The sequence below is a fragment of the Theropithecus gelada genome, chromosome 9, assembly GCF_003255815.1.
Source record: "Theropithecus gelada isolate Dixy chromosome 9, Tgel_1.0, whole genome shotgun sequence".
Classification (NCBI taxonomy): Eukaryota; Metazoa; Chordata; class Mammalia; order Primates; family Cercopithecidae; genus Theropithecus; species Theropithecus gelada.
Window position 1 is genome coordinate 62,608,030 of NC_037677.1, and position 27,364 is coordinate 62,635,393.

The following is a 27,364-nucleotide window of genomic DNA, read 5'->3' on the forward strand; positions in this document are numbered from 1 at the left end:
TGCGCTTCTGCAGAGAAGCAGAGGGCTGATTCACAGCTTTAGGGGTTGCCACATCTTGGGGGCAAGTTCTGTTCTTTCTGCAGGACTCTTGAGAGAGAGCTCCTGGTCTGATCTGGTTCCTTTCTCTCTCTGATTCCCGAGCCATGCTGTTTTCTAAGGAACAGGCTTTTGGGAGCCTTCTAGACACCTGAAAAAAATATAAATTACTCTTCATGTCAGGAGATCGCCAACATGAGGGGCCACAGCCTCCCCAGATAGAGCAATGGAACCTAGGGGTTGTCTTTTGAAACAACAGCTTCAATATACACAACTATCTGCAACAAACCAGAACAAAGCAACACCTAATTCTGCTGATCAAAGCTTCAGACCCCCAGGGATGTTCACAAAAAATAAACCTGTGAAAGCCAAGGTGCTCGCTGGTCCTGCAATGCATAAGACCCAGGGCCAGACACCTCCCTGTTTCTCTCTAGGCCTCTCTCCACCCTCTCCACCTGCGGCTGGCTGGGCTTTAGTGCACAGGGACATGGAAATCAGAGGAAGAATGGAGGGAATTTATTCCTTCAGCTCCCTCCTGCAGGGTTACAGCAGGCTGGATGTGTCCCAACCCATCCCCAGACAAAGTCACTCCCTAGGTTCTAGAAGGACTCCCTCCCGCCCACCACATCAGGCTTGAGCTGGAATGGCCTCCCTATTACTAGTTTTTAGATAGAATGCACAACCCCCTGGGGTTCCTACACCTGCTCTTAAAATATCCTCAAGGTTGCAGTGAGCCAACATTGCGCCACTGCACTCCAGCCTGGGCAACAGAGCAAGACTTCATCTCAAAAAAAAAAAAAAAAAAGAAAATCCTCAAATTAGGCTGGCACAGTGGCTCACACCTGTAATCCCAGCACTTTGGGAAGCTGAGGTGGGAGGATCGCTCGAGCTCAGGAATTCAAGACCAGGTTGGGCAACATAGTAATACCCCATCTCTATGAAAAATTTTAAAAATACAGAAATTAGCCAGCCATGGTAGTGTGCACTTGTAGTCCCAGCTACTCAGGAGGCTGAGGCTGGAAGATCACTTGAGCCCAGGAGTTCAAGGCTGCAGTGAGCTATGATTGAGCTACTGCACTCCAGCCTGGGTGGCAGAGTGATATCTTGTCTCAATAATAAGAATAATACAATTTTTAAAAATCCTCATATTGCCTAATCTGAGTATGCCATTGCTTGTTAAGACTCTGACTAACAGAGACATCAATGAGGCTTACACAGAATACTCAAGTATTTATTATGCCCTTGAACCAATGGCTTTGACATGTTGTAAATAGGAACACTAAAAGACCCTCATCTTGACCCAGGCCATAGACCACCAGGCCATGAGGATCCCTCTTTGAAAACCCAGGCTAGACACACTTGATCCCTTGCACAGGGAGGCCCTCTGGTCCCTCTGGAATGAAGCATTCGTGGAAGGCCCGTCTTTCTGGGTTTTCCAGTCTGGTTGGTGGGCAGTTGTTCACCCACAGAACACAGGGGTCTGAGTCTTGGGCCTGAGGACTGACCATGCCAGGGGGAATTCCATTCCAGGGAGACCCCTTCAGGGTAAGGAGGGCTGAGCATTTGCTTGCATCTCACCGTCAGTTGGAATGAGCACAGCTGGGAGGATGCAAAGAGCCCATGGCTGGGTTTTGGCACTGGCTTTGTAACAACTCTAGGGCGAACACTGGCAGCACCTTTGAAGGGCTAGAAAGAAGGTGGAATGTTAACCTTCGGCTGTGAAGGGAGTACCCCTGCTTTGTACTATTTCTTCTTCAACTGTCTCAGAGTGTTCTGTTAACGTGTCTGGAATATCTGCCTCACACGGAATGGGCATGGACGTGGCTCACTGGCATCTTGGGAGGGATGAGGCCGGAGTGTGCTCTGCTGTCTGTCCCAAGCGAAACTCTAGGCCTCTCCTCCATGGCCCCCAGCCTTCTTGCACTCTCTCCTCATCTTCCAAGGCTCTGAAGCACCAATGTCCTCGTGTCCTCCCTCCTAGATGAGGTGCACCAGGAGGGTGGAGCAGGCTGAGCCCAGCGTTAAGCCCAAGCACAGATAAAAGGACATCACCACCCCCGTGGCCTCGGCCAGCTCTCTGGGCACAATCTTAGGCCCATAGAGGAGGGCTAGGGTGCTGAGGTAGCCGTTGCTGAGCCCCAGCAGGGAGCTGAGGAGTGCAGGGTACACATCGGACTGAAAGACCACGGTCTTCAGGTGGACGCGGGGCTGGTAGTTACAGAGCACAAAGAGGGGGATGAGGCAGGTCCGGAGGAGCACGAACCCTGGCAGAGCCTTGCTGTTGGGCCCTGGCACCTGGATCCAGGCGGTGAGCTGCCGGCCACACAGGTCAGCAAAGTTGTACAGGAGGAAGGTAGTGAGGGGGATGAAGAACTTGGTGGTCCACAGTGAGCCTGAGTCCTTGTTAAGGGACTCGATGTTGGCACAGACGGCGGGGTAGATGAGGCTGGTGATGAAGAAGACATAGGTGACACAGAAGCCCAGGCTGGCCGTCTTCTTCAGGATGGGGCGGAGAGGGGGCGTGTGAGAATCACTGAATCTGGAGGCCACCAAAGGGACACTGGGGGAGTCCTGAGGAAGTTCCTCTTCACCAGAAAACACACGGGCCACAAGAACAGGCCTCATGTAGTACCTGCGGGGAGGAGACAGGGCCACCGTCAAGCAGGTTGCTTGGGATCTGAGTCAGCACAGCCAGGGGTGGGCACTCAGAACAGAACCTTCCAACCCAGCATGGAAAGCCCAAGCCCCATATGCCTACAGCCCCAGCGTTCCCTGAGATGATGGATGCTGTCGCGAGGTGGTCAGAGGAAGGCCTGCACTGTCCCTGGCCTGCCTGCCAGCCAGCGTGGTGGGCATGCCACGAGCAGGGACAGAGGAAACCAGGACTGACCAACGCATGGTGAATCTGGGCCCCTGTCCTGGCTCACCTGTTTTTGTTATGTTTTAGGAGAATAGAGGTAAAATAGTATTAAAAATGCAAATTTCTAAAATGATAAAATGAATACATGCTTGATACAACAAACCCAAATAATACAAAAAATAAATGGTATAGTATTAATAGAAAGAGGACTCTGACCTCTTCCTACTTCTGATTTTACTCCTTAGTGGTACTGGCCGTTAACATTCTAGGCCAGGCCTGATGGCTCATGCCTATAATCCCAATACTTTGGGAGACAGAGGCAGAAGGATTGCTTGAGCCCAGGCGTTCAACATCAGCCTGTACAACAAAGTGAAACCCTGTCTCTACAAAAATGATGATAATAATAATAATTTAAAAATAAAATTAGCCAGGGGTGGTGGTATATGCCCGTAGTCCCAGCTACCGGGGAGGCTGAGGCAGGAGGATTGCTTGAGCCCAGTTGTTCAATATAGTGAGCTATGATCACATTACCACACTCCAGCCTGGATAACAGAGTGAAACCCTGTCTCAACAAAACAAAACAACAGAAAAACCAATCTGGTACATACTATTCCACGCACACACAAACAACACTCACACAGTTACATTTCTTAAGCAAGAGTGGGGTCAAGCCATACATATTGTAAAACTTTCTACAACAGTGTAATGCCTAAATACAATATATGTAAATAATATACACAAGTGCCTTATACTAACTGCCTAAATCCTGCAAAACTGTGAGACATAAATGAATACATAAAATTGCATAAAGAACAGTATCACGTGGCCATCCTTCTACACAGGAACACATGGCCTATGTCTCCTTTATGTTAGTCTATGATGGTTCACCCAATGGATGTACAATTTAACTGCTCCCCTACTGATGGACACTTAGGTTGCCTCAACTTTTCATTACTACAGACAGTGTTGCAATGAATATCCCTACACGTAAATCCTTGCGCATGTATACTAGTATTTTGGTAGGGCAGACTTCTAGAAGAGGAAATTGCTGGATTAAAAGGTTTACACCTTTAACATTTTGATAGCTACTGATAAACTGCTCTCCTAATAGGTATTACCGGTTTAACTCTGCTCAGCACCATTTACCCACCCTAACTGAAGTAACTTGCCCTGTTCATCTCTACCAGAGCACCTGTTTAGTTCCTTCAAAAGATCTGACCACAATCTATAGCAATTGCATTGGCTTACTTGTTTATCATGTGTCTCCTTCGGTAGAAGATAGGTTCTTGTCATGTCTGTAATCCCAACACTTTGGGAGGCTGAGGTGGGCGGGTCACCTGAAGTTAGGAGTTCAAGACCAGCCTGACCCAATGGTGAAACCCTATCTCTACTAAAAATACAAAGATTAGCCAGGCATGGTGGTGTGGTGTGCGACTGTAGTCCCAGCTACTCAGGAGGCTGAGGCAGGATAATTGCCTGAACCCGGGAGGTGGACATTGCAGTGAGCCAAGATCATGCCACTGCACTCCAGCCTGGGTGACGGAGTAAGATTCCATCTCAAAAAAAAAAAAAAAGAAGAAGAAGAAGAAGAAAAAGACAGGTTCCTGGAGCAAGGACCACATTTGACTGTTTCTAGCTAAATCTTCAGGCACAGAGCAGCCCTTCAACACATAACTGTTGAAAGAACTGAGAAGTAGCCTATAGAAGTGTCTTCCATATCTTCAACACTGAATGTCATCAATCTCTCCAACTTCTGCTACTCTGACCAGTGAGAGAGCTTAGATCACTTTCCCTTACTGTGTGACCTTGCCTGGGCCACTCAACCTCTCTGGGCCCCAGGTATCTGAAAACCAGAAGATACAGGCTGACTGTATTAATGCAGCTCAAACAGAGGGAATTAGTGTAGGGGTGTGTGTGTAAGCAGTAACGTGGTTCTGGTTTCAGCCTTGTCTCTGCCTCCCTGTGTGATCTTGGGCCAGGCACACCCCTTTCTGGGCCTGCTTCCTCCTCTGTAAAATGGAGGTTTCATACAGCCAAGTTGTGAAGCCCCAGTCAGTCTTCCTACCCTAAGGACCTGCAGATAACTCGAATGTGGGTGGTGGGTGAGTGGGTGTGTGAGAGGGCCCCTCCCCAGAATCGCTCTCGAGTGGCGGTGAATGGGGTGCTTTAGCCAAGAGCCCTGTCTGGTTTCACAATCGCTATCTAGGGAAAGGAATATTCTTACTTCCCCTCTATTCAGCGTTGTCAGGTCCTTGCCTTAAGTCTGCTCTCAGGAAATTCCCCACCAAGTTCCTCTGGTCACAGCTCTTCCTCCTAAGTTCTTCCAAATTTTCCTGCGTCACCTCACCCTCCCAAATGTAGGACGGGCGAGCTTGCCTTTTCAGGAAGATTTAGTTCAAGCAGACCTGGGAGCACAGCTCTCTCCATGAGCCCCATCCTTAGAGAAGTGTCTATGAGCCCACAAATCCTGACCCTAGTTTTAATCAGCAAAGAAACAGAAGCTTCTGTCCAGGCGCAGCGGCTCGTGTCTATAATCAATCCCAGGGCTTTGGGAGGCTGAGGCAGGCGGATCACTTGAGGTCAGGGGTTTGAGACCAGCCTGGCCAACATGGTAAAACTCTGTCTCTACAAAAAATACAAAAATTAGCTAGGCGTGGTGGCCCATGCCTGTTGTCCCAAATACTTGGGAGGCTAACTTGAGGATTGCTTGAGCCCTGGAGATCAAGGCTGCAGTGAGCCGTGATTGCGCCACTGCACTCCAACCTGGGTGACAGAGTGAGACTCTGTCTCAAAAAAAGAAAAAGAAAAAGAAATAGAAAAGTCTACAGGATAGCATGGTCCTGGGTGTTCTCTGTCTCACATGCTCAGCTGTAAGGGACTTTGGCCTGCCCAAATGAGACTAGGAACTAGGGTGACCAACCATCCTGGTTTGCCTGAAACTGTCCTGGTTTTAATACTTACAGTCCCTTGTCCTGGGAGCTCCTTTGGCTCTAGGCAAGCAAGGAAGGTTGACTACCCTGCTGGAAACCGACCACCCAAAGCACCAGAAATAGGACATGAGGAAACAGCACAAGGAGTGGGGCGGCCCTCCCATTCCTCTGTTCATTCAGTGGCTGTAGAATCATTTAAGGCACAACGCTGAGGTGCCAGGCAGAGTACAGGATGCTGGGGGATGGACAGCCAGCCAGGCAGCAGGAAGCTCGGGGACGTCAGCCTGGAGCCACAGCTAGGCAATTTCTGATGACAGCCCTGCAGGGGCGGGGAGAGCTGGGCAGCCCAGGCGTCTGTAGGTGCCTGGGATACTGCATAGCTCAAGCAGATCAGCCTCCTCCTACCCTCCTGAACCCTGAGGACTGCTGAAGCGGTGAAGAGTCCTACAGCTGAGGAAAGTGGCTCCCTCCCAGCCCAGGGGGAATCGATGTTCTGCTGGAAGGCTGGGGGTTCTAGGGGTTAACGAGGTGACTCTCATGAGGACAGGGAGAATGAATGATGAGAAAAGGCTCTTGCAGTCGTGAGCCAGGGATATAGCATGAGCTGGTGGGGAGAGGCTACTCCGGAAACAACTCCGGTCCTGCCTGTGACTCACCAGATGAGTGAGCTGGGGCGTGCTTGTGAACTCTCCTAAGCCTCAGTTTCCCCAGCTCTCAAGTGAGAAAATACAATCACAAATGCACAGATTGTCATAAATCATAAACAAAAATACACACGTAAACTGCTTAGCTTTGTGCCACTGCAAAAAATAGCTTCCTGTGGAACAGGGCCGCATCAGGGGCAGATCTCTCCCCAGCTCTGCTGGCTCACGCACCTGGCACACCACTTAGCTTTCTCTTGGTCTTAGTTTCCTTACCCATTAAATGGGGATAACTCCTGCCTTTTCTATATCAAATAATAGTGGAGAGGAAAATGCTTTGAAAACAATAAAACATGAGAGAAAGACAAGGGTTGTTTTTGTAAAAAGCAGCAGGAAGCAACAAAGCAAAAGGAGGAACTGGAGAGAGAAAGCAAGAGTAAGACTCGAGGCGAGAAAACAGGTCCTAGAGGTGGAAAGAAGCCCCATAAGGCAGCAAGCTGTCCAAGCACAGGTTTGGAGTCATCTTAAAATCCTGCCTGGCTCTACTACCTACTGGCTCTGAGATTCAGGCAAGTAATTTAACCTCTTTATGCCAGGCACTGTGGCTCATGCCTGTAATCCTAGCACTTTGGGAGGCTGAGGCAGGAGGATCACTTGAGCATAGGAGTTCAAGACCAGCCTGGGCAACACAGTAAGACTCTGTCTCTACAAAAACTGTTTTTTGTTTTTCTTTCTCTTTTTTTTTTTATTTATTTTTTTGAGATGGAATCTTGCTCTGTCACCCAGGCTGGAGCGCAGTGGCATGATCTCGGCTCACTGCAAGCTCCGCCTCCCAGGTTCACGCCATTCTCCTGCCTCAGCCCCCCGAGTAGCTGGGACTACAGGCGCCCACCACCATGCCTGGCTAATTTTTTGTATTTTTAGTAGAGATGGGGTTTCACTGTGTTAGCCAGGATGGTCTCGATCTCCTAACCTTGTGATCTGGCCCGCCTCGGCCTCCCAAAGTGTTGGGATTACAGGCGTGAGCCACCGTGTCCGGCCTACAAAAACTTTTTAAAAAATAGCTGGGTGTGGTGGTACACCTGGAGTCCCAGCTATTTGGGAGGCTGAAGTGGAAGGATAGCTTGAGCCCAGGAGGTCAAGGCTGCAGCAGGCCATGATTGCATCACTGCACTCCAGCCTGGCCTGCAGAGTGAGACCCTGTCTCTTCAAAAACAACAGCAATTTAATCTCTCTGAACCCTGGTTTTCTAATCTGTGCATGGGAATAATAATAAATAATAATAGTACTGTACTCTAAGAGGAACAGAGGAGTGTGAGTTTGTTTTTTGTTTCTTTGTTTGTTTGTTTTTTAGAGAGACATGGTCTTGCTGTCACCCAGGCTGGAATTGCAGTAGTGCAATCAGCTCACTGCAGCCTCTAACTCCTGGGCTCGAGCGATCCTCCTACTTCAGCCTCCTGAGTAGCTGGGACTAGAGGCACATGGTGCTATGCCTAGCCAAGTTTTTATTTTTTGTAGAGACAGGGTCTCACTGTGTTGCCCAGAATGGGTCTTGAACTCCTGGGCTCAGGCAATCTACTGCCTTGGCCTCCCAAAGTGCTGGGATTACAGGTGTGCTCCACGGTTCCTGGATAGAGGTGTGAGCATTGAATGAGGTAGAACACATCACGCTAGCAGGAACACAGCGCTGGAATAAGGGGCTGTGTTTCACCAATGGGAACTACTGTTCACCATGATTAAACGTGAGGCTCCAACTGCTTGGGCGCAGCACAGAGCCAGCTTCTCACGTTCACCAGCCAAGCCAATTTGTTGAGCAACTGCTTTGAGTCATAGCACCTAGACAAGAAGCCAGCATAGAATTTGCTGAGAAAAAGAAGCATGGCCATAACTGGACACACAGGAAGGAGGCGTGGACAGTGAGTGGCACCTTCACCTGGCATACTCTAGCCTGGACAGCAGCAGGTAGAGTCCCATGCAGAGCACGAGGAAGATGGTGGCTGTCAGGAAGAAGGCCAGGGCGCTGTCCCTCACATCACTGGATGCAGCCAAGTCCACCAGGGAAGCCACGGCGCTGACTGTCCCGCCCATGGCTCCTCCTGCAGAGAACAGAGGACATGCAGAGATGGTGAGGGGTGGGCGAGGAGGAGGAGTGCCTGCAGGCCCCTCCCTGCTTGGGTTTCACAAACCAAAATAAAAATTCCTCAGTGCGAAAAATGCCAAAGCTCTCTCAGTGTCCTGAAGCCTCAGAGACAGGGAGGGCCCAGCAGTCAAGCATTTCCAGCGTTTCCTGAGTTTCCGAGGGGGTCGTGTCCCCCTCTCTCTGCCGGACTTGTCAGAGGCTGCTGCCTGAGGTGGCACATGGCCTCCAGGGGACCACCAGTCCGCTGCCTTTCCTGTTGCACCTCAGACCCTTGACCTCCATCTCTCTTTATTGCCCTTGTAGTGGGGGCTGAAATTTTAGATTTAGGGGCAGGAAGTGCCAGAGACCTCTGGATTTCCTCTTCTCTGTCCCCAGCCCAAAGCACCCACCAACCAAACTGGGAAGGAGGCCCAGGGGCTGCCCGGAGGCCACCCTTTCTGGGGTGTCCTCACTGACTATAAACCCCCACCATTGCCCACCCATGAGCTCACAGAACCTGCTGTGTACCCCAAGGCGACTGTGGCACCACACACATGTGAATGCATGTGTAACACATACAACACTCACACACACACAGTCACACACCTACGCACACACACAAGCACGCAACCACCCCACCACATGGAATGTTCTCCTTGCCAATGGCTTTGATACATATTACCCGTGAGACCGTGTGGCTGCCACACCTTTCACCGCTACCTAACAGAGGAGGCCACACGACTTACTAGGGTGCCAACGGGCCTAGGAGTCAGGCAGATGGACGTGTCACCCTGGACTCTGCTACTTGCTAGCTGGGACCCTAGGGGTAACGTGGCTTCTCTGACTTTACAGTGTGCTCGCTTGTAGAATGGGAATAACAACCCCACCCTGTGTGGTTGCTTTGAGGACTGACTGAGATGATGTTCAGAAAGGGCCTGGCACACAGTAGCCTTCAACAAACACTATGCCCTGCCTTGCCACGATTGTACCGTTGCTTCTGGGAGGCAGCAGACATGTCCTTCTGTTCCTTAGAACCCTCACAGCCATGGGTCGTCTTCCTGTGCTGGCCACGAGTCAGAAGGCCTGTGTGCAGCACTGCTTGGGAACGCTGGCACCAGCGTGGGCAGATCACTTACTTTCTTCCCTGCCTATGTTTATTTGCCTGGAAAGTGGGGCTAATACTTGTCCTGTTCATCACAGGTGACTGTAGTGAGGTGGAAACAGGATGATGAATGGAAAAGCACTGACTACAAGGCCAAGACCATCACCATCAATGTGGGAAGGGCCTGGTGGATGAGCCGGGTTGACTGGCAGGATGAACCTGCCCACTTCAGAAGATCAGAATGTCTATTCCTGAAGAGGTGGGAAGAAGTCTGGGTCTGTGTGGGCATGGCCTGCTCTGTCTCCATTGGGCAGCTCTTACGCAGCACCACTTTCCTGCCCACTGTTGCACGAAGCAGAGGGGAAGCAGGACAGTCAGGCCCCGTCCACCATGGTGTGCCATCACGGCTCCCCATGCTCTGCCTGTGGCCTCTGTGGCTCTACAGAGAATAGCCCTTGGCCCGATGGAGGATCCTTTCCCCAGCCTCCCCACCATAAATTGTATTAGCCTGGGTAGTACTTGAGGGAGGGCAAAGGTATAAAAATTAGCACTGTAATTAGGAACATAGACTCTAGAATCAAAACATCTGAGTCCAAACCTGGCTGTACTACTTCCAGTTATGTGACCTTCAGCAAGTCCTTAACCTCACTGTGCCTCTGTATCCTCATCTATACAATGGGGGTGTTAATCATACCCGCCTCATAGGGCTGTGATGAAGATTAAAAGGATTAGTACACGTGAGGCACTCAGAAGCCTGCCTGGCGAGGAGAAGTGCCAAATACCAAACAAATCCTTTCTGATTCCCAGTTAGGTGCTTGGCTATTTCTGTCCTTCTCACATCAAAGCAGCAACAACGGGTAAACCCTTTGCCAAGAGGATGCCCACTTCTGAGAAGCTGTAATCCCTGCCTAGACATTTTGTAAGAACTGGGGTTAAACTCAGTAAGACACTCCCCAGCCGCCCCAAGGAAGAGATCTTAACATCACTGCCTACTGATTTTCCTCTCTCTCTTTCCAACTTGTAGAGAATTTACAATATTATCATCAACAACAAACCAGGCCTCCGGGAGCTCATCCTTCATGACTCTCTACTTTTATCTCATCAGTTATGGAAATACATGCAAATGAGGGGTTTAAAAAAACACCAGCGCAAAACAAATGAATTGTTCCTCAGATGCCAAGGCATGTGGAATTCACAGACAGGCTGTGCTGGAAAAAAAAGCAAGTGGGGCTGGCGAGGTGGCCTTGCGACCTCTGGGAGACGGGGACACCTTGATATTCCAGGGTGTTGGGTGCCCACAAGGGCCCCATACAGTGGTGACCATGGTTTAGACTCAGGGTCATTAATACTGGCATAGAAGTACTAAACTTCCCCACTTTTCTAAATAGACTTTCTGAAAAATCCACAGGAGACTCCCCATCCCTAGAAGATCACAGGTGGACAGAGGAACCCGAGGACTGCTTGTCAATGCAAATGGTAAGTTTGGTCACTGGCTCCTGGAGAGGCTGCCAGCAAGGATGGAAGGAACTAAGGGGACAAGAGCCTCCTTCTGAGACCATGGTGACAGAAGGGATTAAATCCCATGTCCAGTGGCCACTGCCTTTAGTCCAGAAATGCCCGTTTGAAAGCATCGCTAGTACGTGTTGCCTGCACCCAGGAAACTTAGCAACAGGTCCATTTTTATTTTATCTTAGGCTCAAGTGTTTCCCAGGATACAGCCAGAAGCCTAATCCGATCTCAGAAATGGCAAACAGATTGAAGCTCACATCTAGACTCTGACTGCTGAGAGTAACTGCCTCAAGTGCTGCGCTGAGAAGGATTTAGAAGCTCAGGATGAAAGATAAAGATCCACCAGTGATGTCTGGCACTGGCCTGAGTGGGGAAGGGACATACCCTTGTCAAAGTATTGTCATCCTGGCCACATGCTTCCCGGTGTTATTAACTGAGGGGCACAGCGCAGGTTCCTTGTGAAACTGCTGTCAGTGGGCAAATGTTTAGAGCTCTCCTCTGCACAACAGGGGCATGTGGAGGGGCAGACACAGCAGCAGAGCCTCCAGTCTTGCTCCCAGGGACTGTGGCCTCCTGGCAAAGCACCAATGGTTCCTGACCCACTCCTTTTTACCCGGCTGGGTCACCTGGGTGAGAGACGTGTGTGTCTCCAGCTTAGAGAACAAAACTGCCAAGGCCTCCGGAACAGGCTCATCAACATCAGCATCAAACGTCAGCTAGAGGGGTCAGACCACGTCGTGCACAGGCACACCCACAGAATACCAAAGCTTGGGGGAGCTGGGGATGACAGTTTATTCACTGAGCCATCAGCTCCGAGGGGACCAGTGCTTGTTCATCTTTGCATCCCCAGGACATAGCAAGTTCTCTATAAAATCAGAAAGGAAGAAAAGACAGAAGGAAGGAAAGGAGACAAGAAGGGGAAAAAAGATAAGGAAAAGGAAAAATAGAAGAGGAATAGGAGAAGGAGGGAAGGAAAGGGAAGAAGACTGGTTTCAGGAACTGCATTTTGTAGGCAGACCATGTTATCCAAAAATAGCTGCAACTCCATCTCCCCTCCTGCCTACCTTCTCACAGTCACAGTGGGAGACTTGCCTACTCTCCCAGAGGTGGGTCCATCTGTCTCGAGTCTGTGTGAGCTTATGGCTATGGTAGAACTGACCCTATGTGGCTTCTTTTGCTAAATCAGAAATAAAGCTTCTGCCTGGATCTCCTGAAATGCTGGCTTTTGTAACCCAGACACCATGCCATGAGGAAGTCAAAGTTGCCATTTGAGGTCCACATAGAGAGGAATGGAAGTCCTTGGCCCCAGCTCAGCCCTGGCTAAGCTTCCAGCCAGCAGCCACCACCAACACGCCAGCCAGGAGAGCGCACCACCTGGAACTGGATCCTCCAGCTCCCCGTCGAGCTATGCTGGCTGATGCCATGGGGAGAAGAGAAGAGCTACACCTGCAAACTCCTGTCCGAGCTGCAAATTTGTGAGTAATAGAAATGACTGTTGTTGTTCTAAGCCACTAAGTTTTGGGGTAGCTTGTTCTACATTACTAGATGACTGAAACACAAGTAGCACCCACGCCACTTCCTTTTCAGAAAAGGCCACCACATGCTCATCTCTGACTCCCTCCCATGACTCCTGGGTGGATGAACCTGGTCAGCTGCCCGGACCCCGGCTCTCACCTGATATCAGTGCCTGGGAGTTTCTCATAGGGAAGGAGCCGGTCATGCCATAGATGCTGCTGCTGAAGACAGTGGAGGCACCGCTGAGGATCACCATGCAGACAATGGTGACAGCAAAAAAGCCACGGGTCCAGGAGGAGGTGTCCACCTTCACCAGTGCGGTTATCACCATGAAGATGGCCAGGATGACCGTCAGTGAGGCCAGGACACGGATGTGGACCGCAACCCTGGGGCGAGGATGCCAGAAGCCGTTAGACACCCCTTTGGGGCTCCTGTGTGGGCTGGGGCTGGTGAGCCACCTTAAGTGAAGCAGGCGAGCTTAGCAGTTAGGACTACTCACTCTGCAGTCAAGAGGCCTGAACTCGAATCCTGCTTTCCTGGCTCCCTAGCTGTGTGGCCTTGGGTAAGGGACTCAGTTGCTCTGGTTTCAGCTTTTGAACTTGTACAATGGGGGGAGTTGATTCAACTCATGTGGGGGTGTGGTGGAAGAGGTGAGCAGTGTGGGGTGCAGAGGGCAGTGCCTGGATCGGGACCAGCGCTCAGTGGGTAGTGCTGCTTTTCACCTTGTTGTGAGGTTCAAGGACACAAGGACACCAGGATGTTTGAGGCAAACCCCTGCTCTTCCTGCCACAGGGCTGAGCTCCTGCTGGCTTTGTCTAGTGTTTAAACAGAGCAGCCACCCACTGAGCTTCCTTCCCCCAAAACTTAGCGGAAGGTTTGGGGGGAAAGGGAAGAAGGGAAGAAAATCATCATCATCATCATTGCAAACACTCAAACAGTGTTTAATGCATACTTTTCTAGCACTCTTCTAGGCATTTCCTATATGCCAGTGTGTTTGATTCTTATACTGGTTCTGTAAGACAGGTATTCCTACCTATCCCATGTATACAGATAAGGAAGTTGAGGTCAGAGAGGTTGCGGAACTTGCTCAAAGTCACTCAGCAATGAACCCAGGAGGTCTGGCTCTGGTCAGTTCTCAGAATGATGTTCTACTGCCTCCCCTGGAGTGAGGAAATATGGATGGCACAGAAGTGGTGGTCAGGGCAGGGGCATCCTCCTGTGACGACCTCAGTCATCATGGGGAGCAGCTGATGCCAAGTGAGTGCTGCCTGGGGCCCAGGGAACCCTCACACTCCCTAGCACCAGGCCTGCATATGAGCCATGCACTCTTCCCAGCCCCCATACTGGCCTGGGGAGAAAAGCAGGGAAGCAGTCTATCTGAGAAGCTGCACATTTTTATTCTAGGGAGCAAGAACATCATCTCAAGGGGCTGCTTAAATCATCAGATTAGACTAAGCTTTAAACCGGATTGGATGTGTAGTTAATTTTCCTGCTAACCAGTGGGAGGGGCTGGGAGAAAAGCCAGATTCCATAATTTTTTTTTTATTAAAAAAAGAAAAATTTGAAAGGTAGAAAAAAAATACACACACACACACAGACACACACACACACACACACAAGTAGGTGTGAAATGATGAACATGAAAAGCAAGAAAGGAATTTTTTCAAAGTGCTTTTGTGGCCCCAGGCTAATCTGAGTTTCCCTCTGGTCCTCAGCTAAAGAGACAGCAGGTGCTGTCACTGCTTTCTAAGGGGTGTGAGGAAGCCCAAGGAAGTGAAGGGACAGTTCAAGGTTGTGGCGTGAGTCCGTAGGGAGCTTGGATGAGAACCCAGGTGTGCTGAATCCCAGCCCATCACTCAGATTGTTAACGTGTATACTCAATGGTGTGGTCATTCTGCAAATGTGCACTGAGCAACTACTGTGTGTCCAGTACTGTGCTGGATGCCCAGGACACGGGACAGACCAGCAACAGGTACCACTGTGGCAGATGCTCCATCAGGAGGCCCAGGGCATCATGCAGCACATCTGAGGGGCACTAAACCCACCCTGGGCATCGTGGAAGGTCATTTGGAGGCAATGTCTATGCTGGATGGTAACGATGAATGAGGATGTGAGTGCACATGTCTTGGGAGAGAGAGCGAGGCATGTTCAGGGAGCTGCAAATGGACTCTGGCTGCAGTCAAGATGGGAGCAGAGGAGCACAGAGGTGATGCTGGAGAGAGGCGTGTGGACTCACGTGCTGGAGGAGGGCGGGGCGTAGGGCCTTTGTCAGCACCACCCCCTGGGAGAACATTCCTTGGCCTAGTCATCCTGGGGAGGTGGTCAGCCAGGTTGCCCATACCCACACCGACAGAGCCACCAACAACAGGCACGTGACGCAGCCTGGGGCAATCAGAGTGTTCCCTGCTCCTGGTCCCTGGGGTTGAGTTAGGAATTAGCATGTGACCCACACAGGGTCATTAAGTCTTCCCTGGGACTGCTACATGGAAGCTGTGGAGAGAAGCTCGCTGCCGAGACTGTGTCTGGGGCTGCTGGCTGCCATCTAGCCAGCTGTGTGGGGCGAGGCTAGACACGGAGGAAAAGCCATGCAGAGACACACAGAGCCCAGGGGGGGTGCAGAGGAGATCCCCTTGATCCAATGATGCCTAAAGGTGGACCTGCCTTTAATTTCCACTTAAAGAAAGGGGACATCCTTTTTTGTGTCTCTCTTGTTCCTACTAAAAGTACCCACTAACACAAAGAGGTACACCAGGGTTTCAAGCTGGGAATGACAGAGTCAGAAGCTACAGCAATGCTGGGAGTGACAGGTAAGTAACACCTCCTAAGAGCAGCCTTCAACCAATGACTAGGGAAGTTGGTATATAAATACTCCAGCTCAGCTCCCTCCTGCTCAGCCATGCTCCACACTGGCTCTCCGAGATCCCCAGCAGGACTGTGTTCTTGTCCCTTCTGAGGGAGCTGACTTGATAAGGAATCCTCTGCTGACTGCCTTCCCTTTCCTGTCCCCATTCTGTATTCTCCCACCTTTACCTCCCGTATAAACTACTCGCATTTGAATCCTTGTTTCAGGGCTTGATTGTGGGGAACCTTGCATTAAGATGCCCATGAAGACCTCACACTAACGCATATCTTCTCAAGGTCTGCAGGGGCTCTGGCCTGGACAGGAGCTGGTGGGCAGCCAGGTGGCCATCTGGACCCTTGGTGGCCCAGAGCATCTATCGTAAGAGTACAGCAGGGGCCCTGGAGGCCAGCAGTCAAGCCTTACCCCGATGCTCGAGGTAGTCCTACATACTGAGCCCTGTCACACAGGTCTCCTAGTGTCCCCACCCTCTCCTAGCAGCTGGAGCTGTCCCATCCACTCCCAAGATAAGAGCCAGCAGGGCATGGAGCCTGAGTCAGGAGACCAGAGCCCTGCCCAGCTCTGTCATCTGCTCACTGTGTAACCCCTGACAAATATTCAACCTCTCTGGGCCTCGGTCCCCTCATCTATAACAAGAAGCTAGACCAGATAATATTAAGGTCCCTAACAGCTAATGATTCTAAATCTGAAAAAAATTCAAGTGGAGAGAGAGGTTGGGAACAAATGCCAAGAAGTTTGAACCAGTTCCTTGGGGCAAGAAGGAGGCAAAGGCCAGGCTGGAGAGATGAGGCATGCTAAAAAGGCAGGGCCCTGCCTGTTCTCCCCCAGCACAGACACAGGACCTGGAGGCACTGGGTAAATATTTGCTGGATGTACAAATTGACAAGCAAGGGAGATCAGTAGCACCCGGGGGGCAGTTTCACGCTGGCCTGAGCCTCCCAGCGACTGTCTGCTTCTTGATCCCTGCCACCTCAGCATGGCAGGAAGTTCGGCTGGAAACATCCGCCAGCCTGGGGAATGGCCTCTGCCTCTAACCGCCTCCTCGTAGACACAGCCAGGAAAAAGTCCAGCAGGAATGGTGCAGCATCACGGGAGCCCTCCTGTGTGCCTGTCGCTACAAGGTAGTAAGTTCCTTGAACGGGAAGGTTGTTTTGCAGAGAGCTGGGGGACTGCTTACTCAGGCACCCCCAGGGCAGGAAAGGTGGGGAGGAATTAGAGAGGAGGAGGTCAATACCAAATGCATTCCAGAAACAATGCAGTGTGGAATGCTGTTCTGTCCCCTGCTCTGTCCCTCTATGCGGCCCTTCATCCTCACAGGTCTCCTTCCTGCCTGCTAATTATCTGCTGCATAAACCACTCTTGCCCAGAGCCTCCATCCATGGGCTCCAGGGCTATTTTCAACATTCATCAAGCTTCACGAAACGTGCCAGGTGCAAGACTGGTCCACAGGCACAAACGGAGGACACTGGCTTCCCTCTCTGCCACTTCCACCAGGGAAGAAGAGTGGCCCTGGAGACGGTGGTGCTCTTAGGGTCTTAGGAAAGTCTAGACTTTCAGTTACTCTGACATCTGGGGTTCTACTTGGAGACAGGGCATAGCCAAGAGGACAGCTCCAAGACCAAGACCCTGGGGCAGGTCTCAGTCCTGTGAAGACTCTTGGAGAGGCTGCCTCCAGTACCCAGGTTGCCCATCCCCCTACTCCCTGACTCGTGAGGGCTCAGGACCCCAGGGGACTGATTTCTTCATAAGTCTCCAAGATGTATATCTTCCTCATAAGTATTTATCATGCTGCAGATTTAACATAATAAAACACTTGGCGATTACGGATAAGCCAGTCGAGAAAGCCAGGGTTCTCCAGGAGGGCAGAAGAGGAGACATTTCAATCTCGCACATTAAATAAAAAATAGCTTAGCCCAGACCATCTTCCCACAGCCTGGAAACAGATGGAGGCCCCAGAGCGTGTTCCTGCATTGCCCTTGCCCCTCTCCTAGAGCCCAGGAGGAGGAAGGGCAGGACAGGGGTGGGCTAATCCCCTCTCAGAATGTCCTGTAACTGCTGAGCCATCTGCCGGGACCCAATCTCGGAGGGCAGCTGGCCTGGGGGCCCACATCTCACTGGAGACAGACCCAGCCCTTCTTAACCACCCCCTTCCATCCCAGCAGCCTGAATCCTGGAGAGACAGGGCTCTCGCAAGAAGGATCTTGGGAGTGGCTCTGGCTGCAGGGGCAGGGGTGGGTGCAAAGTTGGGGAACTAGGAGCTAGGTGGCTCAGGGGTTCTAAGCACAGATGTAGGGTGAGAAGGTCCTGGTTCAAATCCTGACTCCTCCCTTTCATTCTAGCCGAGGTTGGAGTGCAGTGACGTGACCATAGCTCACTGCAGACTTGAACTCCTTGGCTCAAGCAATCCTCCTGCCTCAGCCTACTGAGTAGCTGGGACTACATGCATGTGTCACCATGCCAGGCTATAGTGCCCAGGGTGCTCTCAAACTCCTGGGCTCAAGCAATCCTCCTGACATGGCTTCCCAAAGTGCTGAGATTACAGGTTTGAGCCACTGCACTCCACCTGGCTCCATCCTTAATGGCCACATTCCCCTGGGCCAGTCACCTCCATGAACCTGTTTTCCCATCTCAAAGCAGGGTCACAGCAGTTTCCCGCTCTTAGGCTGCCATGAGGGTTAAAGGAGATAATGCATCTGCAGGATATAATGCTCAGAAGTACTAGGATTATTAGACAGCATTCTCTCAGGGCCCAGAGGCTAGACCTTCCCTGCTATTCCTGACCCATGGCCCAGGAGGACTTTCAGCCTGTGGGACCTCCGGACTACTGAAGAGGCAAGAGGCAGGCTTGGCCGCCCCATAGTGACCCTGTGGTCTCCTGACTTCCACCTAGAAAATGGGGCAATGTCATGGCCTCCCTCCTGGGTCACAGTGAAGCCTAAGGGACATGACAAGGGGTGACTGAGGCATTACACTCTCGCTATAGTTCACATGGTGATCCTGGAACTGGAAGGGGCTGGGAGCTCTCTCTAGACTATCTGGGCTGGACAAATAGCCCCATCCTCAGGGCTGGCCAAGTGAGTAGACAGAGAAAACCATGAGGGAGCCAAGGGTTCCCCCCACCACAACTGTCTCCCCTCTCCCTCGCCTCCCGCTCCTGCCTGCACTGGCTCTCCACACACCCTCTCTCCTGTGAGGTGCAGCCAGGGCCCCTGCTCTGCCCTCCTCCACTCTCCTCCTGGGGTGGGGTCTCTGCAGGCTGTGCCCCCTCTGCTAGGACACTGAATATGGCCCTAGGAAGGCAGGAGTGAGGCCCACAAAGGCCAGCTGGTTGGTAAGAGGGGCTGCAACACACCTCTCCTTCTCACTCTTCCAGACTGCACTTTGGTTTGGAGAAGGGTGCAAATTCTTTGACCCTCCTTCCATTGGGAGGCGGGTTCTATGTCCCCTTGAAACGAAGTAGACTTTGTGACTGCCCAAACCAGTCAAGTGTGGCAAAAGTGACAGCACATGACTTCCGAGACCAGGCTGTAAAAACCACAGAGCCTCTCCCTTGCTCTCAGCCACTGGGTAAGCCGTCCTATTACCCTGAGGCCAACGTGTGAGACTACAAAGAGAGAAGAGACAGAAAGAGAGGGGATATGAATGGCGCCAGCTCCAGCTGCCATCTGACTGCAGATGCAGGAGAGACTACAACAGCTGAGCCTTGATAACCCCCAGAACGTGAGAAGTACTCACGACTGCTATTGTTTTAAGCCATTATGCTTTGGGATCATATTATGTAACAGATAACTGCAATATCCCCATGGCATGATATGTTTGGAAAGACTGATCTACTCAGGCTCAGCATGTAAAAGACACTCGTGGTGCCCTCTCTCCTCCTGTACCCAGAGCAGACATCACTAATCAATCCCAGCACCCTCCCTGAAGCCAGACCTGCCTTAGAATCTTGTCCAGCTAGAGATCTGGCAGTCACTACAAATTGATTAGAACTAGGCAAAACAGATTTGCCATCAGTGACCTCAGGTTTTAGTAGGCCATGGTGAACGGGAGTCCAGGTTTCTGGACCACAACGTAGCCATTGATAACACTTAGCGGCAGCTTAGAAGAAATGCAGGCAAAGTAGCTAGGGCTATTGTCCTTGTAAAATCAAATTGAGAATTTGAGCCAGCAAGTCACCCAAGGGGGGGTCTATGGACATGCTAATTTGCCTAGCTAGCTCCTGAATAACTCCTTCCCAGGCACATCCAGATGGAGCCTCTCTTGGCCCTTACCATTACAATGTCAGAACTTCTGCATGAGCCTTCTTGGGAGTGGTTGACACATGAGCTGGCGTTACCAGCTTAGCACTGAACAGTCAGGTGACCCATTCTGGGCCAAGGGACTTGCAGATTGACAGACAGGATCCCTGAGAAGAGAAGGGAGGAGGATCCCTGCATCCCCACACACTTCCTACTGGCTGCTGCCACAATGTCACAGCGATGTCACAGCGTGTGGCTGGAGAGTGAAAGCCCAGCTCCCCAGGGGCATCAGCAGGGACCTGATCTGACTTCTCACTGTTCATGCACAAATCTGAGCTGCTGCCTCCTACTTGGGTGACCACCACTTAAGTAGGCAGAAAAAAAGCAGCTGCAGGCAAGAGGGGAGTAGAGGAGGCAGGAGGCCAAGGTGGAGGCCTGAGAGAGGGAGGAGAGCTGCCTACCTGTTGACAAGCAGGAAGTTGGCCACCAGGCACAGCATGGAGGGCACGGTGGAGGCAACGGCAAGGTAGCTCTCAAAGTAGTTCTGCAAGCACACAAGTGAGGAGGTGCTGTGGTCACTCAGGGACGGAGGTGAACAGTCCCACCCGAGCAGAGACAGGGCCCCTCTCCATGGCGCTTCTGCCCACTGTCTTCAGACACCCAGGAGCCGTGGGTGAACCCACCTCCAAACAAGGCCTCACCCCATCTCCAGCCTAAGACCACTCACTCAGCCACTCAACAAACAGCTGCCAATGTCAGCTGTACTAAGTGCTAGAGGCATAGGAAGGATAAGACGTCAGCCCTGTCCCCAGTGAGGCCCTTGGTGCTGTACAGCCTACACTTCTGCCCATGGACTGAGGCCACAGGGACAGAACTCAATATACATCTGAAAAGAAAAGTTTGCCCTATCAGCCTTCTTGGCCCATCACCAAAATGCAAGACTATCCACGTAAGTTTTTAGTAGAGACAAGGTCTTGCTATGTTGCCCAGGCTGGTCTCAAACTCCTGAGTTCAAGTGATCCTCTCGCCTCAGCCCCGCAAAGTGCTGGGATTACAGGCATGAGGCACTGCTCGCTTGGGTTTTCTTGTGACCCAACCATATTCTTGCTTTCTTACCACCAAGTGAGACCTCTTAGAAATACACCAGGCCCTGCTGCCTACAGGGAAACTCTGTTCTCACTCTGGATTTGCTCTCTTAATAGAGCAGCTACAGAAGGTCAAAGCCATTTGGGGGAGTAGCTCCCAGATTGGACAGAATGAGGAAAAAGGGCATTTTCCAGCAGCACCTCAGGGGTGTGATAGATAATTGTGCAAACACAGACAGATGAATTGCCTGATTATGATGTGCTGGAACTCGCAGCTAAAGCAGCTGTGTGGCAGTTATATGTGTCTGTGAAAACTCAAAGAATGCCCACTCATTAGGATGGGCTGTACTGTGTGTGCATTATCTCTTAATATACCTATCTTTAAAAACAAAACAAGCCTGGGCATGGTGACTCATACTTGTAATCCCAGCATTTTGGGAGGCCAAGGTGGGAGGATGGCTTGAATCCAGGAGACAACCCTGGGCAAATAGTGAGACTCTGTCTCTACAAAAAAATAAAAAAAAAAAGTAGTCGGGCATGGTGGTGTGCACCTGTAAGTCCCAACTACTCAGAAGGCTGAGGCAGGGGGATTGCTGGAGCCCAGGAGTTCGAGGCTGCAGTGAGTACACCACTACACTTCAGCCTGGGCAACAGAGTGAGACCCCCATCTCTAAAAGATAAAAGAAAGAACGATGTCGTCATGGGCCCCTTTGTGTCTGAAGCACAAGCCTTCCATAGTTCCCTTTGAAGCCTGCAGAGTGCTTTGTGGTCTTTGAAATCTGTGCCCTGAATATAAGGCTGTGGTGGCCTTGCAATTAAAATGATAATCGCAGCTAGTGAGGCCCGTCAACCATGAGCCTGAGAAATAGCCTTTGAGCTGCACCTCATTGTTCCTGCCCTGATGGGCTCAGTAGAGCCTGGACTGGTCTGGGGCAGTCAGTCAATTACATCTTGACACAGTGGCTGGGCATCTGAGGCTGGGAGGGCACTGGGTGGGAATGAAGGAGAGAGGCCCTTAGGAGGAGAGGGCTGCAGATGGGGCTGCGACTGCCCCCAGCCCAAGCCCCTGGTGAGGCTCCTTCATCCAGTGGCTGCTCGATCTGTGTAATGCAGAATCTCTGATGATTTTGTTTCTTCGAGCAGGCTCAAGTTTCCCGAATGAGAATTTTCCAGGTAACTGAATATGCCTGTTTGTTGATATTTAAGCAGAAAAACGTATCATTTACTGTTGGAAAGTTTTTTGGATATTGACCACTGGATAAGACTCTGAGTCTCTTTCTGTTGTCTGGGCCCACTTCTCTGCCTTACAAAGAACTCAGAGAACAGACTTGAGGCCAGGCCATCATTCTGTGAGTGCAGATCAGGAGATGGAGATGCACATGGTGACAGGAGCTGACTCAGCACATCCCATGGAATTTACAAAAACAAACCACTTAATTCCTGATGAAACACGTGGTGGGTTTTATTCAATTATTTGCTGCTTTCGCCTATAGGAAAAGTTCTAAAATAAGGTGTGGTGGCACATGGCCCGTGATCCCTGCCCTCCTGGTGCTCACACCTGTGCAATGCCCTCCCCTGAGTGTGGATGAGACCTGTGGCTGCTTCCAACCAAGACACAGAGCAAACATGATGGCGTTACATAGGACTATAGTGCCCACCTTGTTGGACTCTTCCTCCCTTGCTGGATTTGGGGAGGCAAGTGGCCATGTTGGGGAACACTACCTGGCATAGAACCCCAAGTTGCTGAGGGTGGTCTCCAGCACTCTCCCCACTAGAACCTGAAGCTCTCAGGCCTGCAACCACTAGGAACTGAATTCTGCCAACAACTGGAGTGGGCTTGGAAGTGACCCTTCTTCAGCTAAGCCTCGGAGGAGACTGTAGCTCTGGCTGACTGATTGCAGCCTTGTGCAAATTCAGGCAGGAGACCCAGTTCAGCTGTGCCTGGAATCCTGGCCCACAGAAACCCTGTAATTATAAATGCAGGTTGTTTTAAGCCACTCATTTGTAGTATTTTGCTAGGCAGCAATAGATTCCTAATTCATGAGGGTTTCCGATAGCTGGGTTCCTGCCAATCAGGGTTTTCCTGAATATTTCAGCCTTCCTGTTTCAATTTAAATGCAGTTCCTTGATGAAAACCAGGACAGTTGATCATGCTCCTTTCTTTGACCCCCACAAGAGACAGGAAGAACAGTGTGCTCACCCATGAGGGGCACAGAGGATGAGCACACGGGTCCCCGCAGCCCTTCAGGGCTGAGGTTTCCCACCAAACCCTCAGCTGAAATTAGGGTTTTTGCAGGTGGCATGTGCTGATATCAAGAAACTGGACTTAGCGGATGTTGCTCCAGACGGACTCACCCTGCCTGCCCCCTCAGGTTATTCACCTTGGTCCCCTGTCCAGAGCCGTTGGTCCCATGGTCATAAAATCACTGCCACTGCTGCCGCCACTGCCACCCAAGGAGGAGCTGACCCCCACAGAGAGACCCCACACCCTGCCAGGCTGCACCAGTGGCTGAGGGGCGGGGGATGCTCCCCAGAAGATGGGGGAGTCAAGTCCCGTGAGACCCAGTTTTACCAATGAGCGGCAGGAACTGGAAGGAGCCCACGGATGGTTCGCCCACCTCTCCTCACCCCAGACTGGCTGCTCTGAATGTGGTGGCTCCACAAGGCTTCTCCAAGGTGTTCTGTGTGTGCTGCTGCAAAGCTGTGGCCACTCCAAAATACCATCGTCCCTTGTGTTTGCTCTCTCTGTCCCAGCCCTACTTCCCTTTCCCTCCCTCTTACTTCCCTGGACTGCACTCCCCGATGGAGTATTCCCACCAGCACTGCCTTCCTAAGAAACCTCCAGCGGCCGGCGAAGGTCACGTTCCAGTCTTGATTATTTATTTTGTAGCCGGGCAGCTGGCACGTCCCTCCTGGGTTCATCTCATTTGCTTCCAAGAGGTGTTGGGGCTATCTTCTCCCATTTTACTTAAGGAAATGTAAAGACATTTGAATACAGATCTAAACACACTGTGACTAGGATGGTAACAGGACTGCCCCCAAAGCAATCCGTCCATCTAACCAGTGGGGGATTTTACGTACAGTAGTGTTTGGGGACCATTCACAGAGTTCACCTTCCACCAGGGCTTGATTCCTGAGAGCTCCCTCAAAAGTCTGTTTTGTTTTACCCCTGCAACCAACTCCACTTCTAGAGATGAGCATAGGGACCCAAAGGCCAGCTCCAGCCGTGGAGGAGTGGGGGGATGAGAATATCATCAGGGAGCTGGCAGTGGGGCCACTGCGTATGATGGTGGAGGCTGAGCTTTGCACAACTCCAGGGGCACCAGACCTGTAGGCTGTGATAGGAATGGTGTCACTCAGAATTATGCCACAGCAGCTCTGTTTACATAGCCAGTTAAAACACTGGAGGCCTGGGGGTCAATGTGGGCCTTATAGAACCAGAGGTGAAAGGCTGGGTGTGACTAAGCAAGAAGGCAGGGCTGGAATGCAGGTGGATGCAGGGCAAACACCTTAGGAGGTGACAGGCCTCCCAAGCAGGCTTCTCTGCCCCAGCAGGAAGGCCCCGGCAGGAGACCCTTAGGCTGGTGAGTAATCCCACGGTGCTCAGCCCTGGCTGTGCAGGTCAGCGCCTCTTCCTGTTTTCACCTGTCCCTTTGTTTGCTGAAGAGGTGTCAAGCCCATACGCTGGTGCTGTGCTGGCAGCTGGGTGGATACAACGGAGGAGCTGTGGCACCTGCATGCCCTCGGGGAGGTGGGTACAAGCCTGGAGCTGGAGTACAACAGATACAAGGTGTTGGGGGGCATGGAAGGAGGGGCTCTGGGGGGCTTCCACCAGCGCCATCTTGGACGGCGGCTGGAAAGATTGGAGGAAGCATGTCAGACAGATATGGGAGGTACAGGTGCCAGTGCAGAGAGAAACATTCCCAACAGGGCGGAACGGTTGGCACAAAAGCATGAACGGATGCTTCCCCACCACTGAGGATGCCAGTGCAGCCCATCTGTGGAAAGCAACTTCTGAGGCTTCCTCAGCATCGACAGCCTCTCCTGAGCCGAAGCAAACCACACTGTGTTGTCCATCCCATCCACAGGAGGGCTGGCAGAACCTCAGGCAGCCACGGCACTCACCCCCAGAGTGCTCGTGGCAGACAGGCCCATCAGCCACCTCTGAATTCTCAAACCCACGTGGGGGAGGCCCAGCTCTGAGGAACAGAGGGATAGCTGTGCTCCTTGAATGCGAGATCTCATCTTCCTGTGCGCCACTGTCTCCCTAGCGTTATCTGCGCCCTGCAATGACCTGGAGCTCAGACAGGGTGGGGGACTCAACATCCAGCCTCTGCTAGTAATTGCACCAAAGTCAGGTAACCCAGGTGGGGAAGTGGGAGCTCTGCAGAACGCCAGGGAACTCTGACATGCAAGCAGCACAGCTTTCAGAGGGCCTGCACAGACCCCAGCCCATGTGCTCTTACACAGCCCGTGAGGGCGAGGCAGGGCTGGAATCACTCCCATGTTACAGATGAGCAGCCTGAGGCTCACAGAGGCGGAGGAATTTCCCAGAGGTACACAGAGGCCCACACCCGGGAGTGCTGGTGGCAGCATCTTTTGCTGCAGAGCAGGGCAGGGACCGGGGCGGGGGGCGTATTTATCATCCCCCTACAAATGCATAAGCTGCTCTAGCTGAGGCTGCCTGTCTCCTGGAGGCACAAGCCCAAACACTATCACTGGGGTCGCGGCGCATCGCCAGGAAGCCTCAGAGGCCGGGCCTGGCAGCCATGTGCCTTCCCCGCAGCAAGCAGGGATGTGAGACACGTTCCTCTCAGGGTGGGCAGTGTCTTTCTTCTATCTGGCCCTAAGGCAGGTGACCTGCTCAAGCCAGCAAAGAGACAGAGTCTCGCTCTGTCGCTCAGGCTGGAGTGCAGTGGCGTGATCCTGGCTCACTGCAACCTCTGCCTCCTGGGTTCAAGCGATTCTCCTACCTTAACCTCCCGAGTAGCTGGGATTACAGGTGTGCACTACCACACCCAGCTAATTTTGTATTTTTAGTAGAGACAGGGTTTCTCTGTGTTAGCCAGGATGATCTCGAACTCCCGACCTCAGGTGATACACCTGCCTCGGCCTCCCAAAGTGCTGGAATTACAGGCGTTGAGCCATGGTGCCCGGCCAGGGTTTGATTTCTTTCTCCTCTTTTTGCAGTGGTAGACAAGAGTAAAGGAATGCATTAGCTAATCTTTTCTCTCAAATCCCACTGCTCGCTCCCCTCAGCATTTCCAGAGGTCTATGGGTCTTTGTAGTGTTAAAAAGAAAAGAAAAGAAAAAAGATTAAGAGAAAAGCCCCCACCTCTGTCAGTTACCCGAAATGGACGGACATGGTTGGCAGCTAAGCAAAGACCATGTTAAAGAGTGCCTGTGGGTGGGTGGCACGGGGCAGGCTTCCAAGCTCTCGCCTTACTCTGCAACCCCTAAAAACAGCCCCAGTGGGCATGGGGGCCTCAACCAGACAGGCCCAGGGTGGGCATGGGGGCTCCTCACCCAGACTGTGGACAGGCCCTGGTCTAGGGGTGCCAGGTGCCAGGGTCCCCCCATATGGCGGGTGAATGTGGATAAGCCACTGCCGGCCTGGGCAGGGGGGTGCTTGAGTCACTTGCTCTGGTGAGAAGGAAACTCATTTTCATTCGCTACACTCTGACCCAGTTTGCGAACACCAGGAAAGGGGAGAGACGCTCTTCAAATACAATTTAAAAGCCCACCAGAGCCAGCTGGCCAGATGTGAGGCCCATTTTACGACAGGGCACATTTCCTCTCCTCTAGCACACTGAGAGGCTCCGTGCTAAGCGTCTCTTCTGGAAGAATTTAATTCCAGGCTCAGAGTCCAGGTAAAGAGGTTTCTTCGGGCAGGGAGGCCCCGAAATGAGCCCGTTTATCTCTGGCAGACCCTGGTTAAGCTTTCTCTCCTCTGAATGCCATTATGGGCACTTTGAAATAAGTGCAGCAAATTAGTCACGAGCTGCGGCAGACTTGGTGTCCGTGCTGCTGAGCGGCTTCTGCAAAGGAGCTTTGTGTAGCCCCCACCTCCAGAAAGCAGCAGCAGAGGCAGCTGGGCTCCTGCCGGGCGAGGAAAAGCGATTCAAGCCTGGGGGTGGCAGCTCAAGGCAGCAGAGCGTTACCTGGATCACAGGGGCATGAAATTAGCAGCAGCGAGCAGGTTGGAGCCAAGAATAGTTTGCCATTGCAAACTTGCTGCTTTCGGAGAGCTGAATTCTGCAGCCTAGGATGTTGTAGGGGAGGCGCCCTTGCCCTGAGCATCAGCCCAGATCATTCCTGAGCAAACTGAGGTGAGCAGAGGGCAGACGTCCCCATAAGGGGTGGGGCTGGTGTCCTTTCTGCCACTTCCAAGGCCCTGTGTTTGGAGCACTGGCCCAGGAAAGTTAATGGGTGTGTGGCCAAGGGCAGGGACCAGCTGGGAGGGCTGGCT

General features: G+C 51.9%; 1 protein-coding gene across 3 annotated transcripts in view; it reads right to left on the reverse strand.

Annotated features, from left to right (window-relative positions):
* Window positions 1-1,246: 1,246 nt before the first annotated feature.
* The window catches only part of SLC29A3 (solute carrier family 29 member 3), a 50,193-nt gene continuing 24,075 nt past the window's right edge, over window positions 1,247-27,364 (reverse strand). The window contains exons 3-6 of one of the 3 annotated variants that reach the window (XM_025397777.1): window positions 20,272-20,354; window positions 12,872-13,098; window positions 8,401-8,563; window positions 1,247-2,668 (exon numbers count right to left, since the gene is read on the reverse strand). In XM_025397777.1, the coding sequence (XP_025253562.1) occupies window positions 2,014-2,668; window positions 8,401-8,563; window positions 12,872-13,098; window positions 20,272-20,354 (1,128 nt within the window). In that variant the 3' untranslated portion in view covers window positions 1,247-2,013. Of the gene's footprint in view, window positions 2,669-8,394; window positions 8,564-12,871; window positions 13,099-20,271; window positions 20,355-27,364 lie in introns of all 3 variants that reach the window. The other 2 variants (XM_025397778.1, XM_025397776.1) reach the window with 2 other exon arrangements.